General features: G+C 38.8%; 1 protein-coding gene across 9 annotated transcripts in view; it reads left to right on the top strand.

Moving 5' to 3' along the window:
- Positions 1-27,302, top strand: part of TACC2 (transforming acidic coiled-coil containing protein 2) — a 189,855-nt gene that overhangs the window by 142,751 nt on the left and 19,802 nt on the right. For 7 of the 9 annotated variants that reach the window (XM_044440298.1, XM_044440279.1, XM_044440288.1 and 4 more), the window contains 8 exons: positions 1,154-2,462; positions 9,972-10,032; positions 11,701-11,908; positions 16,774-16,835; positions 17,091-17,206; positions 19,994-20,165; positions 20,513-20,653; positions 22,628-22,717. In XM_044440298.1, coding sequence (XP_044296233.1) covers positions 1,154-2,462; positions 9,972-10,032; positions 11,701-11,908; positions 16,774-16,835; positions 17,091-17,206; positions 19,994-20,165; positions 20,513-20,653; positions 22,628-22,717 — 2,159 coding nt within the window. The remainder of the gene's footprint in view (positions 1-1,153; positions 2,463-9,971; positions 10,033-11,700; positions 11,909-16,773; positions 16,836-17,090; positions 17,207-19,993; positions 20,166-20,512; positions 20,654-22,627; positions 22,718-27,302) is intronic. The other 2 variants (XM_044440305.1, XM_044440331.1) reach the window with 2 other exon arrangements.

Consider the following 27,302-nt stretch of genomic DNA (forward strand, 5'->3'; position numbering starts at 1 on the left):
CGAGGTCAGTGACCACCCCATCGTGGTTATCAGGGATGTTAAGTTATGACATAAGGTAGACCGTTTCAAAATAGCCATTTCCCTTTAATATATTATCCTTTGCAAGAAGCAAATGATTATTCAGTTCTGAATAATCTATAGTGACTCAAGAGAATATGGAGGAATTCTTTATAGTTTTCCAAGAGAATCAGTGTGATATTTTTGCCTTTGCTGTTACACAAAAAGGGAATAGCATGTTGGCTATTTTAGGTAAACAGTAGAAGATAATGTGGAATGCACACCTCTCTGGATATAAAATTATTCATTGCTCCTATCTTCAGCTTGAGAGTAGAGCTACCCTGGCTCATACAATACAGCATGTAACAGAAGGTGAAGTCTGGGAAGAGCAATATACAGTATTTTTTTTAAAAAAATATTATTTATTTATTGCATTTGTATGCTGCCCCATAGCCAGAAGGCTCTCTGGGAGACCCGTAGTGCAATTGTAAACAATAATACAGATAAAAATAGATGACAATAATACCTAAAACCGTAAAATATAAGAGTAAAAATTCAATATAAATACAAGAGGAGGATAAACACAATATAAACAGTAAAACTACAAGCTAATAAAACAATATACCAGCAAGATCAATAATCATAATCTAAAAACAGATATTAAATAAAAAGTCTTAACTTGGCAACAGAAACTAAGTAAAGTGGGTGCCAGTCACACCTTTCCTTGGAAAGGAATTCCAAATGTGAGGTGTGATGACAGAGAAGGCCCTTTTCTTTGCCAATTCCCAATCCAATGGCATCATAATGCTAGTTCTAATATACAGCACCGGTATAAATCAGCAACAGTGCAACATCATCCACACTTGTAAAAGGAAAAAGTAGTTTGCTGCCAAAATTCACCATTGTTGCCTTTTCCTTTTCCAGTAGCAAGTGCCAATGACATTGTGTAGCACTGATTTATGCTAGCACAGTATTATCAGCTTTAGTATGCAATACCCATTGCAAAGGAAAGAATTATATTCAGGATTTTTAAGTTCACAAAGGAATAGGCATTTTATAAGTAAACATAACTGTACTTAATCATTCTCTACAAGTTCTTAGGAGCTATTTTAAGTTGGACTTTCCAGATTGATTACTTTCTCCTTTGCTTTCATAGGATTTTGTTCTGACACCATATCAATAACTGATGTTTCACATAGTGAATCGGTGGAAGGAAGCCCATTTCACCCTCCTTCCCACTCAGTTTCTACTGTTTTTGATGAAGACAAGCCCATCGCTAGCAGTGGGACTTACAACTTAGACTTTGACAATATTGATGTTGTAGATTCCATACAAGTTACAGATTCTAGCTCTCTGGACACAAGAAGTCGTGACTCCAAGTCGCATGTTCGAAGAAAATCCACAGATTCTGTTCCAATTTCCAGATCTACTTTGTCTCGGTCCCTTAGTTTGCAAGCTGGTGATTTTGATGGAACATCTTTTCTTGGGAATAACGAGACAGCAGGTTCATCAACAGATACATTTGGTACTGGTTCAAGCAGTGCTTCTAGCACTCTTAAGCGCACAAAGAAACCTAGGCCAGCTTCCTTAAAGAAAAAACAGGTAGCCAAAAAATCTCTGGAAGTTCCACCAGTGAAAGAGCCAGGACCACCTGACATAAAACAAGATTCTGCTGCCTCAAGTGAAGAAAAAGTGTCTGAAGAGAGGTTGGAACCCCCTGAGTCTGAGTGTACGGGGACTCCCCAAAGTGCTGCTAAAAAACAGGGGGTCCCTCCTCATCCATCAGCAGCCTACCCACTTGACCCAAATAACCTTGAGGAGATTAATACATCTGGTGCTAGAGTTCAGAATTCTCCCCCTGCCAGCAAGAAAGTCCTTCCTGTTACGACGGCACCAGAAGCCGTAGAGGTGGCACCCTCAGACACTGGGGGTCCAGAAGAGCCTCCGGTGAAAGGGTTAGCGGTGAGGTTGGAATTTGATTATTCTGAGGAAAAAGGCAGTGGTGAGGAGCAGCAGGGAAGCCCCTCTCTGCCCAAAAAAGTGGGCAAAAAGCCTGGTGCCAAAATGCCCCTCAGGAGGCCAAAGACAAAAAAGACTGGGGAGAAGCTTGACAATGCTCCTGCCACCCCAACTAAGGCTCCCGCTGATCCAAGTGACATTCCTGTTCCCAAAGGCTCTTATACTTTTGATATTGACAAATGGGACGACCCTGACTTCAACCCTTTTTCTTCCACTTGCAAAATGCAGGATTCTCCTAAATTGCCTTCACAGACAACAATGTACAGTTTTGATCCAGACATGCATGAGGATGCTATTGATCCTTTCAAGCCTTCTTCAAAGGTAGCCAGCTCTCCCACGAAATCTCCAGCCTCCTTTGAGATACCAGCAAATGCCAGCGAAATCAATGGGACTGAAGGAGATGGCCTAAATAAACCTGCAAAAAAGAAGAAGACACCACTCAAGACGTAAGTCAAAGTGCAAAACCTCATGCACTGTATATAGTTTCCTCAAATAATGGTGTTTGCACAGCTTCATATATTTAAGCAGTATTGTTGTTGTATTACAAATAGAATGCAAGATCACGGCAGCGCATTCTTCTCCTGCAATTTGAGAAGCATATGAAAGTTCCACATACCTTAATAGCCTTTCCTTTTTGGCTTTGATAAGCCTAGCAACTCAGCTGCTTTTTATCTTTTGTCATTTATAATGTGAATTTTTGTTTTGCTGATTTTTGTTTTGTTGATGTTCCTCCCACTGCAGAAATCAGTTCAGATCTTCTGTTGTGGTTGCATCAAGTGAGACTGAAAGTGTTTGGCAGAAATCGCTTCTGCCCAAATGAATAAGGAGCACCATAACCAAGAATTTAAAATGAGATATTAGTTACTTAAGAAATTCAACTGAGAAAATGTGTGGCCTTCTATCATAATGATTACTGGCCTTGAGATATTTTTTTAAAATAAAATGTAAATATTTTCTTAGAGATTGCATGTGAAAGTATATTTGATACAGCTGGTCAACTCAGTAAGTTCAGCTGAATAAGAAGAGCTGTTTTCAGGATTAGAGTCTTATTTGCAAAGCTTTAGTCATGAGGATACAAGTTATACAGAGTTTAAAGGAAGAGAGCTATTCACACAAGCAGAGGTGACTTTCTCCAGTGTTGCTCAGTTCATTGCAGCAGCTTGCGTCTTGTGAGGCATGTATCATATAATCAAGAAGCCGCAAATGCTGTGGAATGTTTTGTTTTTCTGGTTTACATCTTTGTTTAAGTAGGACTGCTCTTGAGTGAGTGACTTGGAGGCTTGCTGCCTGGACATTTCACTGAGAACATGGTTGTTGGAAACAGTCTTCTACCTGTATTAATGAAATATGAAACTGTAGGTTGTGTTTTTATTATTACTTTTATATTACAATGTCTTTGGCAAGAAGAGTCTAAGTACACTTGCTTTGTAAGGTCTGCAGGTAGTGTGCTGCTCACTATCAATTTCTGCTATCCCATATTATCCTGCAGGCCTGCAGGATGCACCTGTAAGCCAGGTGTTCTTGGAGGCAAATATTCACACTGCCTTCTTGTGACACCTACTGTTTCAAAATGTGGTGTGCTACACATAGAGCCAGAAGCTTTTGGAGAGTTTCATAGTGAATTGAACAGCTTTACTTCATATCCATACTTGCTTATTATTATTTCATTTCTATACTGCCCTGCAGCTGAAGCTCTCTGGGCAATTTACAACAGTCCATAAGATATAAAATACAAATATTTGTACAATAAAAAAGGTAAAGGTTTCCCCATGACATTAAAGTTCAGTCATGTCTGACTCTTGGTCTGTGATGAGGGTGGTGCTCATCTCCATTTCCTAGCCAAGGGAGCCAGCGTTTGTCCACAGACAGTTTCCGTGGTCATGTGGCCGTCATGACTAAACACCGAAGTGCACAGAGTGCTGTTACCTGCCCATTGAAGTGGTACCTTTTTATCTACTTGCATTTGCGTGCTTTCAAACTGTAAGGTTGGCAGGAGCTGGGACGGATCAATGGGATCTCTCCCCGTGTGCAGATTTGAACTGTCAACCTTTCGATCAACCAGCACAGCAGCTCATCAGTTTAACTCACTGCACCACCACATCCCTTATTGTACAATACACATACTAAAATACAATAATATATATATATTTTTAAAAAATTAAATTACTTGTATAGGGAGTAAGATTAAATTTTGGTTGCCTCGCTAAACCAATCATCAGCTCTTATGATACCCTTAAGTATTCTTTGTCTTTATATCCCATCTTCCTTCCTCTTGCTAGGAGCCTAGGGCTGGTTAACAAGGTCCTCTTTTTATTCTCACAACAACCATTTGAGGGAGGTTAAGCTGAGAGTCTGTGACTAGTTCACAGCCATGTAGTGAACTCCATGGCTTAGTGGGGAGCAGAACCCAGATCCCCTGAGTCTCAGTCTAAAACTCAGTACACCACACTGACATAAATGTGAACTAGAAATTAATCTTGTTTGCATGTAACAATAAGCCTGAATTCCAAAACAAGGCCATAATTGGAAGTTATGCTAAACTTTTGTTTCCTCCTCAGTTTTGATGACTTGACCTCTCCAACATTGGAAATGGCAGAAGTAACCAAAACTAATTATGAAACAAAAGCTAAGGTTGGCTTCCAGGTTAACAGTATGCCACCCGTGAAAAATTAAAACATATTCATTCTGGTTCATCACTACATGCAAATACTGCCATGGTAAAATTAAGAGTACAACCTTAAGAGTGTTGTGAAGAATGGAGCTGATTTGTATCTGATAAAGTCTAAGAAGTCTGTAATTGTCTACTTGTTTGCCAGAAATTTTGTGACATGGAGATATTAAATATAAGCCATTTTACGCATGTAAGCAGGCAAAATTGATGGATATATTTTAGGTCATGTTTTTTACTCTTTCTTCAGTGTTACATTATACCTTCAGACAAACCAAATCTCCTGCCCTAGACATTGGCCACACCACAACTAGTGGTTGGTTTGTCCAGCGGGGAGGGTGTTATTTGTCATTTTTCTTAGGAATATACTCTTTAACTGATTTTACTACGTTTTATTGTGCATCATTCTGATAGTCATAAGGATGAATGGCAGTTTAAAAATATTTTTATACATAAACAGTGTTGGGGTGTCCAACAATTTTGAAAGCAACCTGTTGTTTTCCCTGGAAAACATCAGAAAGCAATCAGAAGCTTTTTTTTTTAATACTTTGCCTGCCCCAAGTTTTACGCCCACATTATTTATTTAGTTGTTTGTTTATTTATTTATTAAAACATTTTATGCCGCCCCATTCGCCGAAGCCTTGGGGCGGCTTACAACATAGATAAAACAATAAGTTAAAATATCCATATAAAATAATCTTAATTAAAACACACATTATAAAATAAGCCGCCCTGGCCAGATAAAATTCAATTGTATTTAGCATTTAAAATGTTGCTTAAATAAAAAGGTCTTAGCCTGGCGCCGAAAAACAACGACGGCGCCAGGCGGACCTCTCTGGGGAGCGCATTCCATAACTTAGGCACCACCGCTGAGAAAGCCCTTCTCCAAGTAGCCACCCTCCTAATTTCTCTCACGGAGGGCTCCCGGAGAAGGGCCTCTCCCGCCGATCTCAGGAGGCGGCTGGGCAAATATGGATGTAAGCGCTCCTTGAGTATAGTTGGATAGCTATTATGTTTCCTTAATAAACATAATAGGAAACATATCATTCCTTGAATCTTCTAGGGTCTTAAAAGATAACCTCAAGGATCTTGGTTAGATACACCCAATACCCACTCTGAGATCTGGCAGAAGGAGGGGCAGGGGATGATGACAGGGAAATCAACCGTAGATGCCTCTATTCAGCAATAGGTCAGAATGACCCAGGTCATTATCTCTGAAGCTACCTCCACCTGGTCCTTCCCCATTCCATCTAAAAGCTTTGTATATGGACCAGCCTGCCAGAGCAACTAAGAGGCTTGGTGCTGCCTTTGCCAAAAATGAGTCAAGTAGAATTTTCTGTTTATGGTAGTCCACTGAGGTGCATTTAATTGAACTGAAGGCTATGATGACATACAGTATTGTGACAGTTTAATATTCCTAGCATTAAACTATGTATGTCAATTAACTGGATTAAGACTGATGACAATATTAAGGGTTTTTAAACCAGTAAGACTTTTCTGTAAAGAGAGCCATTGTGGTGCAGTGGGTTAAAGGGTTTGACTGGGACCCTGGGAGCACTGGATTCTACTCCCCACTCAGCTGTGAAGTTAACTAGGTGACTGTGGGCCCATCACTCAGTCTCAGCCTAACCTACTTCACAGGACTGGTGTTCTGAGAATAAACTGGCTCTGTGTAAGCTGCCTTGGGTTCCTCACAAAAGAAAAAAAGCAGAATATAAATCCAATGTAAATAATAATAATGGTAATTCAATTTCAGTAGGGAATTTTGTTCTACTTAGTCTGACAAGAAAAGACAATGGTGGTGGTTCTCACTATTCAATTGATTTTGGCAAAGCGACTTAAGATTGAAGTCACTGACATCTCTGCATGAACAAATTCAAGCAAACAATGCTTTAATTTTAATTATTAAAAGACAAAAATGGGAATTAACAGATTGCTGTTTGGGAGACATAGCTTTCCAGTTTAAATATTTAGCAGGTTTTGGTACACAAGTTATTCAAGAAACATTTATAGCAACTATATAGCATTGGTGCTGCCCTCGCTATTAAACTAGTGGCCCATTTTAGAACTCTATGTCAGCAAGTTGTTTGATAGCAGGAAAGCCTCTCAAAAGAGCTATGGTTTGATGTGAGGGTTGTCAGCTTCAAAGTCACCCTGCACAAGAGAGATGGCATTTAAACTGACAAGTGCTGAAGGGGATAAAAATATGTTCACACCTTTTGTTATATAAACAGATGGAGGGGAGTACAGAAATTATAATTTTAAAATATCTATGGAGTTGTCAATATCCAAAATCTTCCCAAATTGTGAAAATTGAGAAGGCTTCTTTTATGTACACACACAGTGTGTTTGTACGTGTGTTTGCATGTATAGTTAAGAGCTTTTAGCATACATATATGCATGTAACTTTCAGTTGTGTGTAACTTTCTGTTAATTGACCAAAGGGAAAAGCATATATAGGAGTCTACAATTCTAAATTGAGTACCAGTGATGGAGAGAGGTTTCTGCTTGCTTAACCTTTTCCCCTTAAAATATTTTTTCTGCTCAAAATATTCCCTGCAAGTCAAAAAGGACCGATGTTGCCTTAAGCAAAACAGCTTCACAAAGTGAAGGCTGGACACTTCACCTCTGCTCCTGCCTGTCCCATTTCATGCACTGATTAACAGATGTTAATGGAAACTTATGTGTCTGCATATAAAATATACTTAGGCCTATGAGTCAGCCCCAGTAAGTTACAGTAGTTTGTTTCTTCTACAGCTTTGTTGTTTCTACGGTGCTTTCCTTGAATGGACTTAGCCTACTGTGTGCTAACCTAAGCCACGACAAAACTAATGGCTACTATCACAAAAATGAAAAGTTGTTCCGTGGATGGTATTTAAATATGCAGCAAAAGACTGAAAATAGATAGGAAGGGAGGGAAAATTACTTTTTTAGAACCTCAATTTTTCTGATTCTTCACCCTACTCGCAAATAAAAACCATGGGCAAAAGCCATGAGCAAAGCATTTAACAGTGTGTTTTAGGTTAGTTGATTTCAGTGGGGCATTGGAATGCTGATGAAGTGGACCATAGTCCCCGAAAGTTTATGCCATAATAAATTTATCTTAACTCCTTTCTGGTTTTGCAGTAACAGATTGTGCTACATCAAGAGTGCCATTAACTGCTCTGCTAGTGGAGTTCCAATGCCTTTCCCCATTGTGCAAGGGACCATTTGCAGACCTAAGATCTCCACGTGTTTTCATATTTTGTTGCACAAATGGAACATCAGCTGTATTTTCTGCTCAGGCTAATTCTGAAGTAGGTTTCCACTACCACGTCATTTGTGTTCGTAGAAAGACATCATTGGATAAAACCCTAACATGGTTACCACTGTGGACATTTTTTTCAGGATTGTTTCTGGTGTATTAGAAAGATGTGGACTTCCTAAAGCAGAAGCACCATAAGAGGGTTTTTCATTACTGCAATTAATGGCGTGTCTCCTTTGTGTCAGTCAGTTCCTTCTGTCTGTCTCTCTCTTTTGTCTTATTTGTCTTAGGATGGTTGAAGATGTGATGTCTGTATGTTCTCTGTTGTAAGTAATTTTAACCCTAAAAATACTTGTTTGGTCAGAAATTCTTTGTTCTTTTTGTTCTCTGTTATTTTTGGCAGGAAGTTTCCTCCAGCTCTGCTGGGCATGGTGCTTTGTATATCAGTAAAATTATGTTGATGTCTTATACCAAATTTGTTATATTAAAAGAAACTGCATGTCTGTGGATACGCTTGAACAAAACCATTATTTCTATTAGATACATCCATATATTAATTTTATGTCCCAGTTTACATCTTAGTATTTTATTTGTTCTATAGCAAACAGATTGCCAATAGGGTGACATATCCATTCTTTGCCTCTCAGCCACCCCTGCAGTCAGCCATCTCTCACACTTTGTTTTAGCTACACAGTTTCTGTTACTTTTTAGAAATAGCCTTAGTCTTACAAAGAGGGAGAGTGTGTTTCTTTCTGTATTTGGAAGTATGGAATATTTTTTAATAACCAATGCATAGCTGGGTGAGATTTGGATTTTTTCCTGTTTAAGCTGAAAACAGCTCTATTGTTAGCTCACCTGTAAATTATCTGGGGCATAGCTGATGAGTTGAAAACCGATGGCATCATGTTTCAGTGATGTTCCCTTAGCTCTTACGTCATTTGGATTCTTTTCTCTTCTTGTTGCGCAAACTGTCTTGCAGATATATCTAGAGGACAGTCTTTCTGTGAAAGGCTTACTTCTGCCTAGGTGTGTCATGTTCAAATTCCTTAGTACTTTTGGAATATGTGTGTATAACCTGCTGATGGGAAGTCAGAGCTGCTTTAGGTTGACATTACATATTATTTCAGAAAGTAACTTATATATTTTACTACAATTAGTTGCTTTAAGTGTTGATACTTGTAAAAAAAATGGCTGTAAAAGTACATTTTCACTACATTCAGTGTGGCCCAACAGTTGGCCTTGGAATATAACCTTGAATATAACCATCCATTTCTGCTATCACCAAGTAGTGTGGACTTGCTTGAATCAGAATTTTGTGGTCTCAATTTCCTTGTCTGTTGGGTAAGAATAAAATGGACCTGCCTTACAGAGTTGCTCTGAGAACAAAATTAAAGAATGCAGAAAGCATTCTGAATACAAGTCCTACATAGATGATAGGCATCTTTCAGGATAGGTCTAGGTGTCGGCTTCCTGGTGCAGTATGCTGGGCTATGTGATTACTGAAGTCCCTTGTAGCTTTGTGGTGAAAGATTTACGTAGGTGGATATTCCTGCTGTTTGATCAGATGGTGAGTGATGGACCAGATTGCAGTATTGCTCTGTAGCCAAATCCTAACCACTTAATAATGTCCTTAGTGAAATCTATCTGTTTTTAGGGTTCCTGTTCCCATTGATGCTTTATGGAACAAAATTTGGCTGAAATGGACTAAATTTGACTTATTTTAAGGGTTTTTTTTCTTGGTTGCAAAATAAACAAACTGTTTTTCATTCTCTGGACTGACTGTTGCTTCCTATCTAATACCACCATTTAATTCAATTCTCATACTTAGTGTATTATGTTTGGCCTTTTGCTGCTGCTGCTGCTAAAATTCCGTCCAAAAGTGCATGATGCAAAAGTCATAGCATGCTTTTCTATGGTGCTTGCTTAATGGAACTTCCTGAAGCTGGGATGATTTCCATGGTCACATTTTGTTTACCTGGTTGGTGTTGTGCACCTATAGTCTTCCATGGCCTGCTATTCTCACTGTTTTCACTTTTTTTCCAGTGATACTTTTAGGGTGAAAAAGTCACCAAAAAGATCTCCATTGTCTGATGCACCTTCACAGGTAGGGTTCTGATGTGCTTTTCATTTGAACAGTTGCTCCTTTTTTCTTATATTGGTCCAGAAACTGTTTGTTTGTTACTTTGAAAGGTGGAATGTATATTCCGCCTTTCCTTCAAAGAGCCTAAGGTGACATACATCCTCTTCCTCTTACCTGTAGGGCAGGTTAGGCTGAGAGTCATTGATTAGCCCATAGCCACTGAGACTGGGGACTAGAACCCGGATCTCCTGACTCCTAGTCCTAACCACTGTACAACACTATGTCTCAGTTAAAGATCCCCTCTTATGATTATCAAGGAATTTTCTTTTGTAATTCTTGAACAGTATTAGTAACCAGGAGCTACTAACAAGGTCACTGACAGTAATATTTTATCTCAGGTATTTTGAGTTTATCTTTTGACAACTAAATGTCAGAACATGTTCAAAGCCTTTAATCCAAGCTTATGTTCTTCGAGTATGAGTGTTAAAAACAAAAAATGACAAAGAAATTAAATTATGTCACAATGTAATTGATATTAATACAATTTGATGCAACTTGAACATATTAAAACTTGACATTAAAAACTCTGTGAACTTAACGGTGCAGGAGAGGCATTTTTAAATGGATTACAAATTGGCTTGCTTGGATGAGTAGTCAAGTAACTTTTTCTCTAGAGGCTAGGTAGGTGTTACTCTAGTCAGATAAAACACATTCATTCAGAAAGACAGTTGAGACTGATCTTTCCACGTTTGGTACTATTGTCAATAATCTTATGAGATAGAGAACAGGTGACTTTAAACCATATTTTCTGAGCAAGAAGTAGCATTTGGAAACTACATCAGGTAAACTGAGGTCCAGTTCAGTGAGTGTTTTGGAAGATATGGACCTTGGGATTTCTAGTCTTCCAAAGTTTGTTCAAGGCCTCAATAACAATTAAGTCTAGTCTGGTTTCTTCTATTGAGAAAGGACCTCAATAGTGGGAATGTGGCCGGTTGTAATGCAAACTGCTTCAAAAGGCAGGTACTGTGCCACTTGTGATGCCTTTCAGTGGCAACACCGAATGCCCTGATATTATTTGTTGCACCACACGGAGCAGATTCAGCTGCATTCTGTAATATGCAACTACCATACTGCTTTCTTTAAAGTGTTCTGAGTTTGGAAGCTGCAACAGAGAGAGGTGTGTATGGATACAATACAGTTGGACTAACTAGGAAGCAACTCCTTCAATTCAATTTTTCTTTCCCTTCCCCACCTCTAGCCTTGCTATTGACTAGATACCACTTGACTAGCCAGATTCCAAAGCAGCTCTTTTGTAAACAATCATATCCACCTTGGCAGCCACTTTGTGACAGTTTCTCAAATACCCAAATGTGTCCACAGGTCCAAATAGGTTGGGTACACATGAGCCAAGATAAAGAAGTGCTCCTTCAGAGAGTCTGTGTACAGATGAATTCTAAAATAGTAGGATTTTCCACAAAAACAAACAATGCACCACATTATCTCACCTATTAGTATCAGTGTGTTGATCGTGGAAATTATCTTCCAATAAAGAGCAAGTTCCATTCATTTCCCTTAGGGTAAAAGGAACGTTAAAATGGAGTTAAAAAGAAAGAAGAAAATAGAAGGGATCTAGGAGACAATAGATTCTTTCTTTACAACACAATAGTTATTTCAGATTTATTTTCCTCTCAGGAGTCCACGCCACTGCCTACTGCTGAAACACCCTCTGTTGTATCCACTGTGGTTCATGCAACAGATGAGGAAAAACTGGCATCCTCAGTGGGCAACCAGAAATGGACTTGTATGACAGTGGACCTAGATGCAGATAAACAAGATTATCCTCAGCCATCGGATCTGTCAACTTTTGTAAATGAAACCAAGTTCATATCTCCTACAGAAGGTAATAAGCTGGGTGAGGAGAGTGCAATCAAGGTTTTACCTAGCATGGGAAATGCAAGTAGGTATAGAGAGATGTGGGAACAATTGATTTCCTTTGCTAATCAGCCATAACTTGAAAGGCCCTGTTTAATTTTGTCTCTCGGTATAATACTGGAAATATTATAAAGTATGGTTATATATATTTTATATACAAAAATATAACAATTGAATACACTGTCTCAGTTACTTTAAGCATTTTATATGCCCTACACAACCTTCCAGCAAAGGCTGCTTGGAGGTGATCCAGTAAATAGTTGAAGTCAATAGTGATCAGTTTGTAAATTGTGATGGCTTTAATAAATATTTTATGAAACAGATTTTTGTACATAGTCACTGTTGAACTTACCACATTAGAGCTGCTCTGGATCTTACTGTTATATTAAACTGCGCTGTTCTTAGATTTTTTAGCTTCTGCTTTTACAGTAAGTCCCAGTTGTCAGACAAATATTAAGGACTGTCCTTAGAAGAGTAATACCAGAAGGAGATTTACACCAAGGCCTCTCCCTGATATTCTGCTCTAAGTCCAAGTTTGCTTTATGTTCTTTTTGTTTATGTGGGAGAGCAGTTAACTTGCAAACTTTCACCTGCAGATGTGAATCATATGATCACAATGAATGCATAGTTATTGACTGTAAAAGCATGGGGAATTTCTGTTATCTTTAAGTGGGTGCATACTCAGTTCATTTTCCCAATGAATGTTTAACATATTTGGAATGTGAATGAGAACAAAAGGTAACTTCTAATATTTCTTGTCCTTGCCTTGCTTTTACTGTGGTGATGTATTCAGTGAATGTTTTACAGTTTACTTACCGTATCCTTCTTTTCAGTATCAGTGACTGTTGTTCTTTATAGAAAATCATATGTAGTCTTATAAACTGTACCTTGAACAGTTAAAAAAAACATTCCTGAATGATAATAGATTTTGGATTGGAGGGTTGTCTCCAGTCTTACCCAATGTCACCTGAATTAAGAGACCATACAGGTTGTTTCTAGACAGGGTTTTTCACATTGCACTGTAGACACTGATTCTGTTTCTAAATTCAATTATAGGATAAGATTGGGGGTAGGTGGCCAGGTGAGTGGCTCCTTCTCTGTCTTTTTGTGGTGTAAACCCTTGGCAGTGCTGTAGTATAGTGGATTTCCACAACTACACTACCCATTACCCAGATAAACTCCCATACACTACCCATTATCCAGATAAACTCCCATGATAAGACTTGGAGGATTATTATATCATTTAAAACAGATGCAAACTATCATGAAGAATGGTGAAGACAAAATAAAAGCCTAGTTTTAGAAACACTCATAGGTTAAACCTAAACAAAATATGTTTGTAAGGCCTATAGAAATCAGCTCACTAAATCACTTTGAATTCTTCACAAAAACCATATCTGACCTATTACAGAAAAGGTAGCAAATAGCTATGCTTTCTTTTGGTTTACATTTCTACCCTGCTCACAATAGGGTTCACAATAGTAGACTATACTGTAAGTGTCTGTTTTCATTGTTAATCTACAGAAAAAAGTATTAGAACTGGACTTGGAATGCATTTATCAACAGCTTTAAAACAATGTCTTTCACATATGGCTCATATACCTTTTAGAGGAAGTCCAGTTTTAACTAACTTCTGAACACTTTGAAGGATTAAACCTGGTAACTTCTCTAGAAAGGGAGAGTGCAACATGAAAATGTTTCCTGCTTTTAATTGATAACAATCTGATCCTTAATAGTAAAGTTATCCAGACCTGGCTCTCTTAAATAGAGCCTAAAACTCAGGTTGCACATAAATGTGTGAAATCATGGACTGATTCACCCACTGTATGTTGCAGTACCTATGTATTCCATGGATATTTTGAATATTAGCTCAATCAGCTGCTGCTACATGATGTCCAAACCCAGACCATAGGTTAATCATGGGATAAACAACCTACAGCTAATCTACAATTAATATCTATGTTAAATGTGAATTGTTTAACTAGGCTATGGAATGTATCTAGCACATGTCACAGCAAATTGTGGGTAAATGGAACCTCTTGAAAGAAAAGTAGGATGTAAATGTAATAAATAAAATTAGGATAGCACGAAATTTTTATGAGACACACACAACTTAAAACATTGTAAGAGAAGTGTTAGTATAGAGGTTCTTCTCTAAGGATGCATTGTCAGAAGATTGATTGTTGTAATGATTTAATAGATGATCTAAGCTCAACACAGATGGACACCTAAAGTATCTCTAAATATTTAACTGCCTGGCTGTCATGTCTACTGGGTAACATGTGGTAGTAAGATTACCTATTAATTACTACCAATAATGTTTCCTCGGTTGAGATCATTTAAATATAATCATACCTTCCCCCTGGACTTCTCTTCATGCTGCCAAGGGAAACATCAGAGTAATTAAAGGTTATTTTCTGAGAATCTCATTTGCACTCATTATTACTAAAGGAACAAACACAAGGCGATACCTAAGCATTATATATACTGAACTAACAATTGTCACCCTGAGTTGTTCCTTTGCTAATTCATTGGAATTTTCCTTATCTTGATACTCAAGATAATTAAACATGTGAACCCTCTAGCAGTCTAGAGACAAAAGATCATTCTATTGATGGGGTGTAACATCTGTCTTTGTTCTGAATTGGGAATTCCAAACCTCTATTTGAAAATGACTGGGGTTAAATATTAATAACCTTCAAACACAAAATCTATGAATTGTATATAGTTGTGAGTCTCTATAAGGCAATAGATGAAGCAAATGTAATTGCCAAGGATATGGATGTACCGCCTGTTTCCTATGCATATATGTATGTAGCAAAAACTGAGGCAATTTTTAAAAGGCTGCTGCCATAGAATGTTATTTCTTTTTTAAAAATGGTCTGAGCAAGCAGAACAAATTGTTTTAGAGCAGCTTTAATTTTTACATTTTTATTCTTAAGTTGCTTTTTAAATAGTTAATGTAGAAATGAAATACTATAAGGAGATTCTTGTATATTTGGAGTATCATGTTTTGTTTTGCACTTTAAACTGATTTAAGCCTGAAAAATCTTTTTCAACTATTTGGGTTTTACTATTAATTATGAATTTCTTCAGAAAGGTAAGATTGACATCAGATCTTTAAAGCTTTAATTACCTCTGTGTTGGCATCAAAAATTTAGGAAACATTTCCTCTTTTGTGGTGAAGCTGAGTAAACTGACACATTTTCTTTCTGTTAAAATATCATAATTAACATGCACACATGTACATATACAAATATATATGTATGAAATTATGGAAGAATATGCCTTTTTATTTAACAAAAACATTTTGGTGATAGCATGTGTAAAAGCTTTGAAGGATGTGATTTAGAGCCCGTATGCAAGGGCCATTTGTCCCTTTCTATATGAGCAACATATGGGACATTCTCCTTTGGAGAGAGAACATGGAAGACACAGTACCCTTGGAATGCCAGATATGAACTGGAGCTGTGAGTCAAAAATATATCGGTGCTTTCACTGTAACAGATTTTGCCAGTGGTAATTAATGGATGTTGAGGAGAAATTCTGACCATTTTAAGATACCCAAACTTATCATGGATCAGGGCCAGCCATTTAATTATATGTCTAGTTTAAGTATGTGCCCCATTAAAAGGCAGAGGCATAAAAATGGTCAGTGTGCATCAATAATTGAAAGGTGTTAATTGTACATATTTATTGATTACAGAGTTGGGACATCTCTGTAAGGTGAAACAAGCAATCAGAGAGAGAGAGATTTCTAAGAAAAAATAGTATATCATCTGGGCTTCTCAGATACCTTGTGTTTTTTCATATTTCAAAATAGCAGTTAATGAGAGCCAGTGTGCTGCAGTGGTTCATAGTGCTGAACTGGGATGTGGGAGGTCTGGATTCTAGACTCTACTCAGCCATGGAGAACCTTTTTAACTGCCTTGAGTTCCTAGCAATTCTAGTGTCTGTGTCTTTTATATTGCTCATACTAGAGAAGGAAAACTGTGACTTAAGAAAAATAGAACAGTGGTCAGGGTAATATTTGCACACCTTTTCCATTCACCCTCTGCTTGTTCACTGTGAATCAGGTCCTTGTTCTATTTATTTAAAAATAAATGGGTTTCCTAGACCCAAGTCTACCACAATATTCAGTTCTAGCCTGATTTTAAATTTGCTGCCTGAGATGTAACTTTGCTAAACATTCATAATTTTTGTGATTTCAGCAGCCTTTTCCGTTAGTTTGTTCTTAGCGGTGTACTTTTGTTTTATTTTAAATTCCTATTAATATATTTCCAAGGGCTGCTTCTGGAGATACATACTCAAGTGCAAATACATATACCATCTGTCAGTCCTATTATTTGAATAAGTGATGATTGGAAGGGTCTGTAGCTCAGAGCACATGCTTGGTATGCTGATGGTCCCAAGTTCAATCTTTGGCATCATTGGGTAGGGCTAGGAAAGCATCATGCTTCAAGTTCTGAAGAGGCACCGCCAGCCAGTGTTGAACATACTAGACTTAGAAGGCCCAGGGGCCTGACTCTGTACAAGACAGCTTCATCTCTTCCTTTGTGGAAATGCATCAGACTTGTTATCAAGTAATAACTACCCTAAGATGAGCCTGAACTTTGTATTGCTGCGTCACTTGACCTCCCTCACTTTTCTGCCCACGGTAGATTGAATATATTAAACTTACCAAAAGTGTACATCTGGAGGAGAACAAGAGGAAATTTTTCCAATACAAGCTAGCATCCAGGGCAAATAACAAGTATAAAGCCTCAGAGCTTGTGTATTGTCTTAACCAATACTTTCCCCACCATGCTAACCACATTCTCCTATGTATTACAGAGTTGGAATATGGCAACTCATATGAAATAGAATATATGGAGAAGATAGGCTCTTCCATACCTGTAAGTTTCTACTGGCTGGTATCAGATTGTTCCCTCTGAACACAAATGTGATATACAGTATTAACACAGAAGAACTGATCTAGTCATTTGTTTAAATGTAGAGAAATATTAAATTCAAACTGTCTTTTGTAATTGCTTCAAGATAAAGCTGAATATTGGGAGAGAAATTTAGCATTTCATTAGCGATGTTGAGGAGACTGACAGCTTTCTTCAAGTTGAGGAGGCATTATAATTTTTTTCATTTTCCTTCAACAGCAGGATGATGGTTCTCAGACAAAGCAATCTCTGTACCTTATGTTCGATGCACAGCAAGAGAGTCCGGTCAAGTGTCCTCCAGTCCGATTATCAGATTCTACAACTCCTTGTTCTGGGTACTGCACTGTAATGAAAAAGGAATTATTTGTAAAGACTTGTGTAGTAATCATTAGTAAATTAGAAATACTTGTTTCCATTCTGTTTGTTTCTTACCCTTCCAGTGCCACTGCACAGCATAACAACTCTAGTTACTTAATGCAAGATCATTTATTCATTCAGGTTGCCCCACTTCCCTTCCAGTACTGCATTGACTCTTGTGGTGGTTCACACCCCTTTCCTTTTATTAAAACATATTCAATAAAAGGTCTCCAAATACTTTCAAATTTGTTTTCATTTATCAAACCTTTTTTCCATTTAATATCACAAGTTAACTTATCATTAATAGCTATATTCCAGACTTCTTTACACCAATCCACTATATGATATTCACTTTTCATTTTTCAATTCCAATTAATCTTACTGCTGTTAATAAATTTATCATCAGTTCTTTAGTATTTTGTCCCATCTGTTCTCTAAATAATGACAATAATGCTAATCCAGGATCAACTTCAACATTTAAATTCTATATTTTACCAATTTCTTTAAAGATCCTTTCCCAAAACTCATTTATATATTTACACTCATGGAAGTACTTTCCATGCTAGCATTTCCCCTCCCTATTTGTAGTTTGGGTGAGAAAAGTAACCATAGCATTTTCCTGCCTCAGATAGTTCCCCCTTTGGATGTTGATTGCAAAGTGGGCAACAGACTGCATAGCAGTAGCAATCAGTGTGCGAAGTAATGCTAAAGTGTGTCTTTTTGTGCGCTCTATACATCACGCTTATGGGCTTGTGTGCCTGTATAACGCCTTTAAGAGGAAAGAAATAGCTGAGCATGCTGGATCAGGTAGGAGCCCTTCTTCCAGTTAATGGGAGGTGTGGGGAGGGGTCCCCACCCACTGCCTCTGCTCCTTTTCAGTCATCAGACTAGACTGGAAAGCCCTTTGCTCTCCACTGCTACCACTAAGTACTCACTTTAGCCTTATTTCTCTCTCTCTCTCTCCCCCCCCCCTCACTTTATGCCTCTCAACCACCCTTGCTTCTTACCAACCTGTTTTCACTCTTACAGGATTAAAAAAAAACCCAAAGAGATAAGTTTTGGCCCACTTTTCTATCTCAGATCTCTATTTCCCACTTCCTCATTCCCTTCTCCACTCAGCCCATCTACACAATGCACTGGCAGCTTTCCATAGATCTGTCTCCTGCAAGGCCAAGCTCCCACCAGCTGATAGCCACTTCCTGTGTCTCCTGCCTCAGCAAGGAACACATCTTAGAGACATGTATCCATTGCCAAACATTTAAGAAACAGACTTGTTGCCAGCAAGCTGACTGGCTTAAAGGTAAGCTATGGAAGAAGGCCCTCTATGTGGCCAACACTTCCAAACAGACCCTGGTCTGCCCTTCCACCTCCAAGGTCAATAGCATGGTGAACGCCACAAAACAGTCAAAGAAAATGTCTACCATGCTGCAAACAAAGAAGCACCACATGAGCCCTCATCCATTGGCCTCCCCTGCCACCAGCTCCCTGGCCTCTGCCAGCCACCCAACAACCCTGCCACAACCTGTGGAGCTACCTACTGGCCCAGTGGGAGAGCCAGCAGAGCAATTGCTGGACCATCCTTCAGACACTTGCACCTGCAACTCAACTCCAGCACTTAAATTGCTGCCTCTATCTCATGGTCATGCACACTGGCCATGAAGAGTGACACTGGGCTCAGACACAAGGGGCACCAGGGACCTTCCCACCCACCCCCATTGATTGGGAGTGGGATTTTGAGGGGTACCCAGCTCCCAGTTACCAAGAATAAGCCCCATCGACTCGGACAACCTAGCCAGCACAGCCCGCAATGCCAGGAGGGCCAACACCAGGGAGGCTTCTGTGCCTGGATTCAATTGCAAAAGCCTTCCTGCCAGAGCCTAGAGCAGCAGCCCTATCTGTACTGTGACACATGGGCTTGTGACCCTGCCACCAGCAGTGTGTACCCTACTAGAGGCAGCCCTCAGGCTGTCCACCAGAAAATCCTACCTGGCCAAATGGAATGCCTTCATGGACCTCATATCACACCCACAGGCCCACTCCATGTGTGCCTAGGCCACGTCCAAAGCTCTCCTGGCTGTAGATCCCTTGCGGGATGTCTGCAGAGCCGCCACCTGGCCGTTGTTCATGAGAAACCACCAGCTTGATGTCCATGCCAGGGAAGACTGCACCTTCAGCAAAACTGCACTCGCCTCCATTCTCAAGTGACAACAGCTTCCCTCTGTCCTACATGGGGCAAGCTTGCTAATTGCCCATATGTATGATGTACAGAGACCATGAAGAAGAAAGGCAGATTCCTTACCTGTAATAGTTGTTCTTCAAGTGGTCCTCTGGGCATTTGGGCCCCACAGGCTGTCATCAGCCCAACACCATCCTCCCTCTACCCTTGGATGCTGGGGTCAGACTGGGTCGGTACCTCACCTATCCCTCAGTCTAGGTGCTCTCCATGGGAGGTGAGGGAGTGGGTGGGGGCCCCTCCTCTATACCTCCTGAAACTGGAAGGGGAGCGGCTCCCACCCAATCCGGCATGCCCAGCAATTCGAAGTTTTTCCCAGTCTAGATGTTGCACAGGCACATAAGCCCATATGTGTAAATGCAGGGATGCCCACTCAAATACAACAGTTACAGGTGAGCAACCTGACCTCCTTTAAGATTAGAATGGGAGATAATGAAAAGTATTCTGTAGCCACAATAAAATAATAATTGTGGCTAGTGATTTATGCATTCTCTTCCCTCATTTGAAAGCATACTGTTTTGGCTTACCTCAGGTCAAGCTTGGAAGAAACAGAAACCCAGTTGCCCTCTGGAATGAAGCTACAGCATCCGGCGTCACGATCCCTGGCTGCTAGCCAGGAACCATCCCTGCAGGCTTCGGACAAATCAAAAGCAAAAGAGCTGGTGCCCATGGCCTTAGGGACTGCTTCTAACACCATTGACATAGTAAGCAGCTTTTCAGCATCCTCTGTACTGGGCTGGAGCATAGTAACCTCTAGAATAAACACATTACATTTAAAGCATTTTGATACAAATTTTAAAGTTTTATTCCTTTCTTTTAAAGTTTCTTCAAGAGCTGCTTGCCACAAAGTTCGACTTATTAATAAATGTCTCCTTTTTTCTTGTCAAATCCTGAGCACTTGTGGTTTGATGGATGAAGATAATCTTTAGTACATGTGTAACTGGTACTTCTTTAGGTATTAAGTGTACATTTTAATAGGGATGATGGATGATTTTAATCATGAGCCGTGCTGCCAGTTTGTTATTTCTTCTGTATCCTCCTTGCTCTTTAGACCACATCTGACGACCCCTTTGTCTCTGCTGATGCTCTTCTCAGTAGAATATCTCATCCACCTTCAGTGTGTGATCAGCTTCAGTATCTAGAGCCTGACTTAGCAGAAAAGAATCCCCCAGTATTTGCTCAGAAACTTCAGGTTTGTAATGGAAGTCTATCAATGTTCCTTGCCTCAGTATTTGTAATCACCAATAGAAGGTGAATGTCTGAAAGGGAAGAAACATCTGTAGTCCAGCGCTAACCTTTTCCCAAGTTTACCAAGGATGCAATAAGAATTTAAGACTTGTACTTGGTAAACCAGCCTGTTTCCTGATCATCATCTTAGGGCTGATCCACATCGTCTTAGAGACACCTGCTCCTTTCTTTTTGAAAACAGCGCATGGAACAGGTGTATACATGAAATTCATAATGCTTATATCATGACTCATGCGATCTGTCTACTTCCTTTGTAGTGGTAGATGTATCATGCATACATGTATACTCTGCCATATGTTCTGCATGCAGCACAGGTAGAGTACAGGCAAGATAGTAATTTCTGTGCCTCACTGCATGGTAAGCCAGTGTGTCAAAGACCTGTGATCACAAATTATAGTAGTTGCTTGATTTGAAGAATGCTCATTACACAGAGTGGGAAATTCATATGTGTGTACAGAACATTTCCATTTCATAGAAATGACTATGAAGAAGAAGCTGCAACATGTTTCTGAATGTTCCCAGTAAAACATAGAAAGTGGAAGAGATAAACTGATCAGACCGTACTCTGTTGCTAATGTATCTTTTGAGTTCAGATTGCAGGGACATGAAATTATAACACAAAGATGACAGTTCTAAAAATGCATTCAGTCTTGCTTTTATGTGCATATTTCATAATTAAACTAAAAATAAACCAGGACAGAATGAGGTAATTATTGAATACAACTAATAGTTTTCAATTTAGAATATCTGTAATAGCCAAAATCTTTGATAAGAAAGTACAGGCAATCTTATGACAATTATTCTTCAAGGATGTAATCCTATGCATAGTTACTTGGGAGTAAATCCTATTGAACATAGTAGAACTTACTTCTGACTAAACTTTCATAGGATTATATTACATGAATGGTTGAGAATGTAGATTTTATAGCATAACTTTTTAATAAGTAATTGGACACAGTGCACTTAAATGGTCAGTTTAAAGTGTGTGAGAGTTTGTTTCCAGGGATAAAGGAATAATTTGCCCTTTTCAAGTAGTTAAGTATGCTTGAACTACAAGTGATATAAGTAAAATGTGATATATAGTCAATGTCAAGAGTGTGGTACAAACTACTTCACAAAAATCATGGGCTCACTTCATTATTTTTCTTGAGCAAGATTTACCTAAATGCTTATTAACAATTTTACCCTTTAAAATTCATTCTAATATGTCCTGCTAATGTTATAGGAACAAACTAAATGTAGCATTTAATATATAGTCTGCAGCAACAACTCAGTTTTTTCTTTAAGGAGATAATTCTTAATGAGGTTGCAGTATGGGGAAAGGGGAGATTTATGATTTTCACCCCAGCTACACTGCCTCAAAACTTCCCCTTGCATGTACAACTAGGAACATAAGAAAAAAAATCCATTTTATTTAAGAATCCAGCCACAGAAAGTAGTGATTTTTGGGGTGGTGTGCGGGGCGGGGGAGGTTGTAATGGGAAGAAAAGAGATAAAGACTCTTCCCGGTGTGCTACAATCTTTATAAGAATTCATGCATGCACAACTGTTATAATCAGTTAAGGAATAGCAGAGATGTACCTGCAGAATACATATTAAATGTCATAGATTGGATCCAGGCTTAGTTATGCTTAGAGTAGACACACTGAAATCAATCGAACCAAGTAATAACTATTGTATGTATTTAAATAGGTCTACTCTAAACATGACCAAATGTGGACCCAACCACAAGTGTAATTTGTCTCTCAGTCCTTCAAGGAACTTGAGTCAATATTATGTCTGTGTTGTCCCCCAATGGTAATCATAACAGAGCAATATCTAGCATTCATTTTTTGAATGTAGACCTTCATCTTTACATCACTGTTTGAATGCATTCTTTATGTGCATTGCTCACAATCACCAACCATCCCACTGACAGGAGGAGTTAGAGTTTGCTGCAATGAGGATAGAAGCCCTGAAGCTAGCCAGACAAATTTCCCTGTCTTCTTTCAGCTCCTTAGATACTGAGGTATCTCTTATATGCCTGAAATTTGTGTGTGATTGATCACAGCTTAAGGAATCTAAATGCTGCTTTTCCTTTAACAATACGTTAAAGTTTCTCTGAGTGGTGATGCTTGATATTTTGGCACTTTCTTACTTAGAGATACATCAAGGAGCATGCCAGCGGTCTTTCTCTAATCCCAAATGCTATTGCTTCCACTTACAGATACTTTTCACAAAGCACTACCACAAGGAATCTGGTCACAGATAAAGGGCTGACTGTCACTCTGTTATTCAAATATTGTTTCACTTTTCACAAATTAATTGATTGCTTAATCAGTAAATTATTTTAGTACCTTAGTGCGGATTTTGGAGACTGAAATTTTAATGAGAAGAGTAACTGAATAAATAGAGTGGACCAATATATGTTAATAAGTAATACCCGTAATTTGGCAGGGGTTAACATAACCTGTGAAAGAGTTGACAATTCCAATTTTGTGTACATCCAAAAGTTAGTAATGCACCAGTGAATGTTCACATTTACTTCTATGTGTATTAGCATTCACTTCTATGTGTCGAGAAGTAGAGGGTTATATGCAATTTTCTGTTAACCAGGGCTGGTGACTCTCCAGGTATTGTTACACTATAACTGCTATCATTTTTGCTGGCTGGGGCTAATGGGAATTGGGAATCCAACAACATTTGGAGGGCTATAGGTTCCTCATCTTTGTAAGCACTTAGAAAATATATCTTCAATTGTTAGCATTTGCTTGCAAATACCATAATTCAGCTAATTTGGAGCATTTGCTGTAGAATCCTGTTGTTCCAAAAGTTACATGGAATGCAGCATCTCATTCAAGAGGTTGAGTATAGAGTGACAGGTGCCAAACCAATTTAAAATCTGATTTAAGAATTAGTTGGCTTACATGCAGAATCATCCTGCTGTGGATGGGAGGCATTCTTCTGCTTTTGGAAGGCTTCTCCTGGCAAAACAGGCCATCCTTGCCAATTTGCCCCTTCCCTTGCAGACTCCATGTCCCCGCAATCTGCCTTGGAGGGTTGTGAGACCCTCTAGAGCAATGTGGGAGGTGGTGCTTCAGGCCCCAGAGGGAAGGGGAAAACTGTAAATATTTGCTCACTCTCTTTCTGCTGACTGGTATTTCATGAGTGGAATTCCACTGGATTCCTGCTGATGAAGGAAGGGATGAAGCCCTGGATCCAACCAGTTGCCTAAATCTGAGATGAACAACTTAGTCACAGCCAAGTAGGCTAACAAGTGTGAGCCTGAGGTGGAAACGTGACTTGGTTTATTAAAGTTGAATTGTGTCTCAATTAGCAATACACTCACTAAAGTTCAAATGTGACATGTTAGAAAATGCTTTATAAATGGATATGTTGTTCTTTTAAGAGCAATTTTAAACACATCTTAACGAAGTTCAGTTAACCCGCATCTCAGGCTTCTAAGGATGGGACTAAAATAGTTGAGGGGTGGGGGCTGCCACAGTTCTCAGAGGAAAAGCACTCCCATCGCACGCCTTCTTTATTCTTGAGATCTAAAGCATTTCCTTCCTGGTATGCCTACAGCATGCTGGCTGTTGCCATGTCAGTGTGAGGCTGCCCTGTGATGCATGTGGTCTAAATCAGAGTGAAATACTAGCTCTTAAGTAGTGTGTTTGATGTGTGCAGCTGTTCTAGAGGTCCCTTACAATGGCAATCATATAAAGGTCAGAGCTCATGGGGATTTGCTTGAGGAACGGTGGTCTTTGTTTTAGTTCTCTTCAAACACTGATAACTGCTGAGTGTCACTGGCATGTTGCCAGCATTCTGCCACAAATGGAGTCACTTCCAAATTGGGAAAATCTTGGAACTAGTTTGTTATATTTCAGTAGTCAGATCGGCTAGTTGTGGAACTGATCCCACGGTGGGTTTAGGTATCTTTTGAAAAGCATACATCACAGCACCGTATTTTCACACTGAGCAGCTTTCACTGCTGGTCTGTTTTAACTATTGTGAGCAAGCGATTTCAGTGCTTGTTTTCTTTTTTAATTAATTGTTCAGCCTAATTATGTTGCCTGAAATGCAACTGCTGAATAAATAAGCGTTGTGGTTGCAACCCTCCTTGAGTGATAGCCAGTGACGCATTTTTCATTGATTCTTAATGGGACTGGATTTATTTTAATTTACACCAGTGAGCAAGTTTTTTAATTTTTTCTTCTTTAAGGAAATGTGTGACCTCATATTATTTGAAAAGTCTGGTAAATCTAGATGTTGTATTGAATGTGAATACATTTAGTCTAGCTTGGTCATTGGTAGCAGAAGAACAAGGTAGAGGATCTTAAAAAAACAGGATAGTTTTGAGTGGATGTTACAACAAGAAAATATGTGCCACTTAGTGACTGTGAACTCAGAAAACATTGGGAATTTTGTATTTGTGCTGTGAGAAGGGTGGCTGGCAGTAGAGGAACTGAGATTAGTCAGTTCATTACACTTTGTAAAAAGGATTTCCTCCTATTTCCCTATCCAGCATTCCTTCATAAGTGCATACTTGTTAGTGCTAGAGAAAGAGAAAGACATACCACAGAATTTGGAGAGTACAGCAAGACGAAAGAACAAAGAACTGGGACACAGTTCTGATGTACTGATATACCTAATCCTTTAAAAAAAATCAATAATCCAAATATCAGATATCTGGTAGAATCCCTCCCAGCTACTGGGATTACTGTTTGGACTGATATCCTTATGGATCCATTTGTATCCATATCTTCCTCTTTAAGCAACTGTTGCCAAGGTCAGCTAAACACAAGCAAGGTGAATCTTTTGAAAGGTACAGTGACTTACAACAGCTAAGGAATAAGTGCAGATTAGTTATAATAGGATTTCTTGATGACTTTGCAGCAACTTGAATCCAGTTTGATGCAGGATAGAAACTAGACTGGATTTTTTGAATGTATTTCTTAGTTATTTCATACAGAAGATGAACATTCCTGCACCATTTCCACATTCACTATGATATTAATTCACAATATGTACCATCAAGAGTACACCCCAGGAGCAAGTCTGCTAATTTTCAATGGTAATACTGCTGCTTAATATGGAAGTATCAGGGCAAGTTGGTCATGTGAAAAGGGTTTCCTGAGAAAATAATGGAGGAATTCCCAGCTTCTTTCAATGAATAGCTTTTAGCTATTGCCTTTAGCAGAAACAAAAGTGAACTACAGCTTAGGCAGAAGTTGAATGCCAGCACCTTGTGTTGGGCTCCTGAAGCATGTGGCTCACACAGATGGCCATGTTAGTGACCAGAGCTATGAACCAAAGTTCTGAGCTAATGATTTGCACAGGATTCAGGGCTATGTTTTTGTTCTGGAGAAGGAAGATTAAGTTAAAAGACCTCAATAAGAGAAACCACTTCTTTAATTGGAGTAGAATGCAGAAACACCCTGATGCTGTGTGCTGCTTTGCTGATTTACAGGTAGGGATGGACAGAACAATCCACTTTTGCTCCATTTCACATTTGAATGCTTTCATATAACAACCCCATTTCCACATTAAATAACCTGATTTTTTTTAAAAAATGCACAAAGGGTGCACATCTTATATGCATTTTATGAAATGCATATAAATATGCACTCATAAAACCAAAAGCTTCACAAAGTTCAGGGGAGTGAAAAAATCAGAACTGCTCTCAAGTCTAAACATTAGTTCTAACAGTTCAAATAGGACCACTTTACTTGCAGGCAAACAAAATCTTCAACCATCCCTTCTAACTGGTCGTGTAATGGAGAATGTAGGTGTCTAAGGCATGATGCAGTTGTTACAGCAATAACTGATTATCACCAGATGATGTGAATTTTTTGCTATGTTAACACATCTGCTCATATGTAATTTAAACATATTACTGATTATAAAATCAGTAGTTTATAAGAAAACATCTAGATAATTAAATTTTTGTTTAACAAATTTTGAATGTTAAATCTGTATTCAACATAAAACAAATGGGTGGATGCTTTTCTGATGTATCCATGTTTCAGGGGCGCAGAAATGAAAATAAGGTTTATCTTTCAGTGCCTGTTGCACAATAATGGTTATTCTGTAACCTTTTCAATCAAATTTGTGACAGGAAGAAATTATTCAATGAGTAATGAACGCAGTTCTTATAAAGCAGTTTCTACACAAATGTTTGTTTGTTTGTTTGTTTTTTTGAGGGGGGGTGACCCGTGATTATAATCCTTGCCTACAGAACTTCACTTAGATTACTGCTCTATAATGCTGTAAATGATAATAAGAACAATATCAAAAAGAACTAAAGGATTGTGAACTCTAACAAGAAATTGCCTTACAGGCAGTGGATGATTACATATGAAAATTGATCATATGGCAACTTACTGCAATCAAACACTTAGTTAGCCAATCAGCTTAATTCTTCTGCTAAGTAGTGAAGGTGATTCTCTCACAGTTCCACAGCTGAACAATGAGCTAGAGTAGCAGGTGAATGATAGATCCTCTTCACTGCTCTATAGGGCAATATAGATGTCCACCTCACAAGTGTGGTTACATGTGTACCATGGCAAGTTACCACTTCAGTCATCTGCATCCCGCCAATATTCCTCAGTTAT

This window comes from Varanus komodoensis, unplaced genomic scaffold (assembly GCF_004798865.1).
Source record: "Varanus komodoensis strain SLA01 unplaced genomic scaffold, ASM479886v1 scaffold1, whole genome shotgun sequence".
Lineage (NCBI taxonomy): Eukaryota > Metazoa > Chordata > Lepidosauria > Squamata > Varanidae > Varanus > Varanus komodoensis.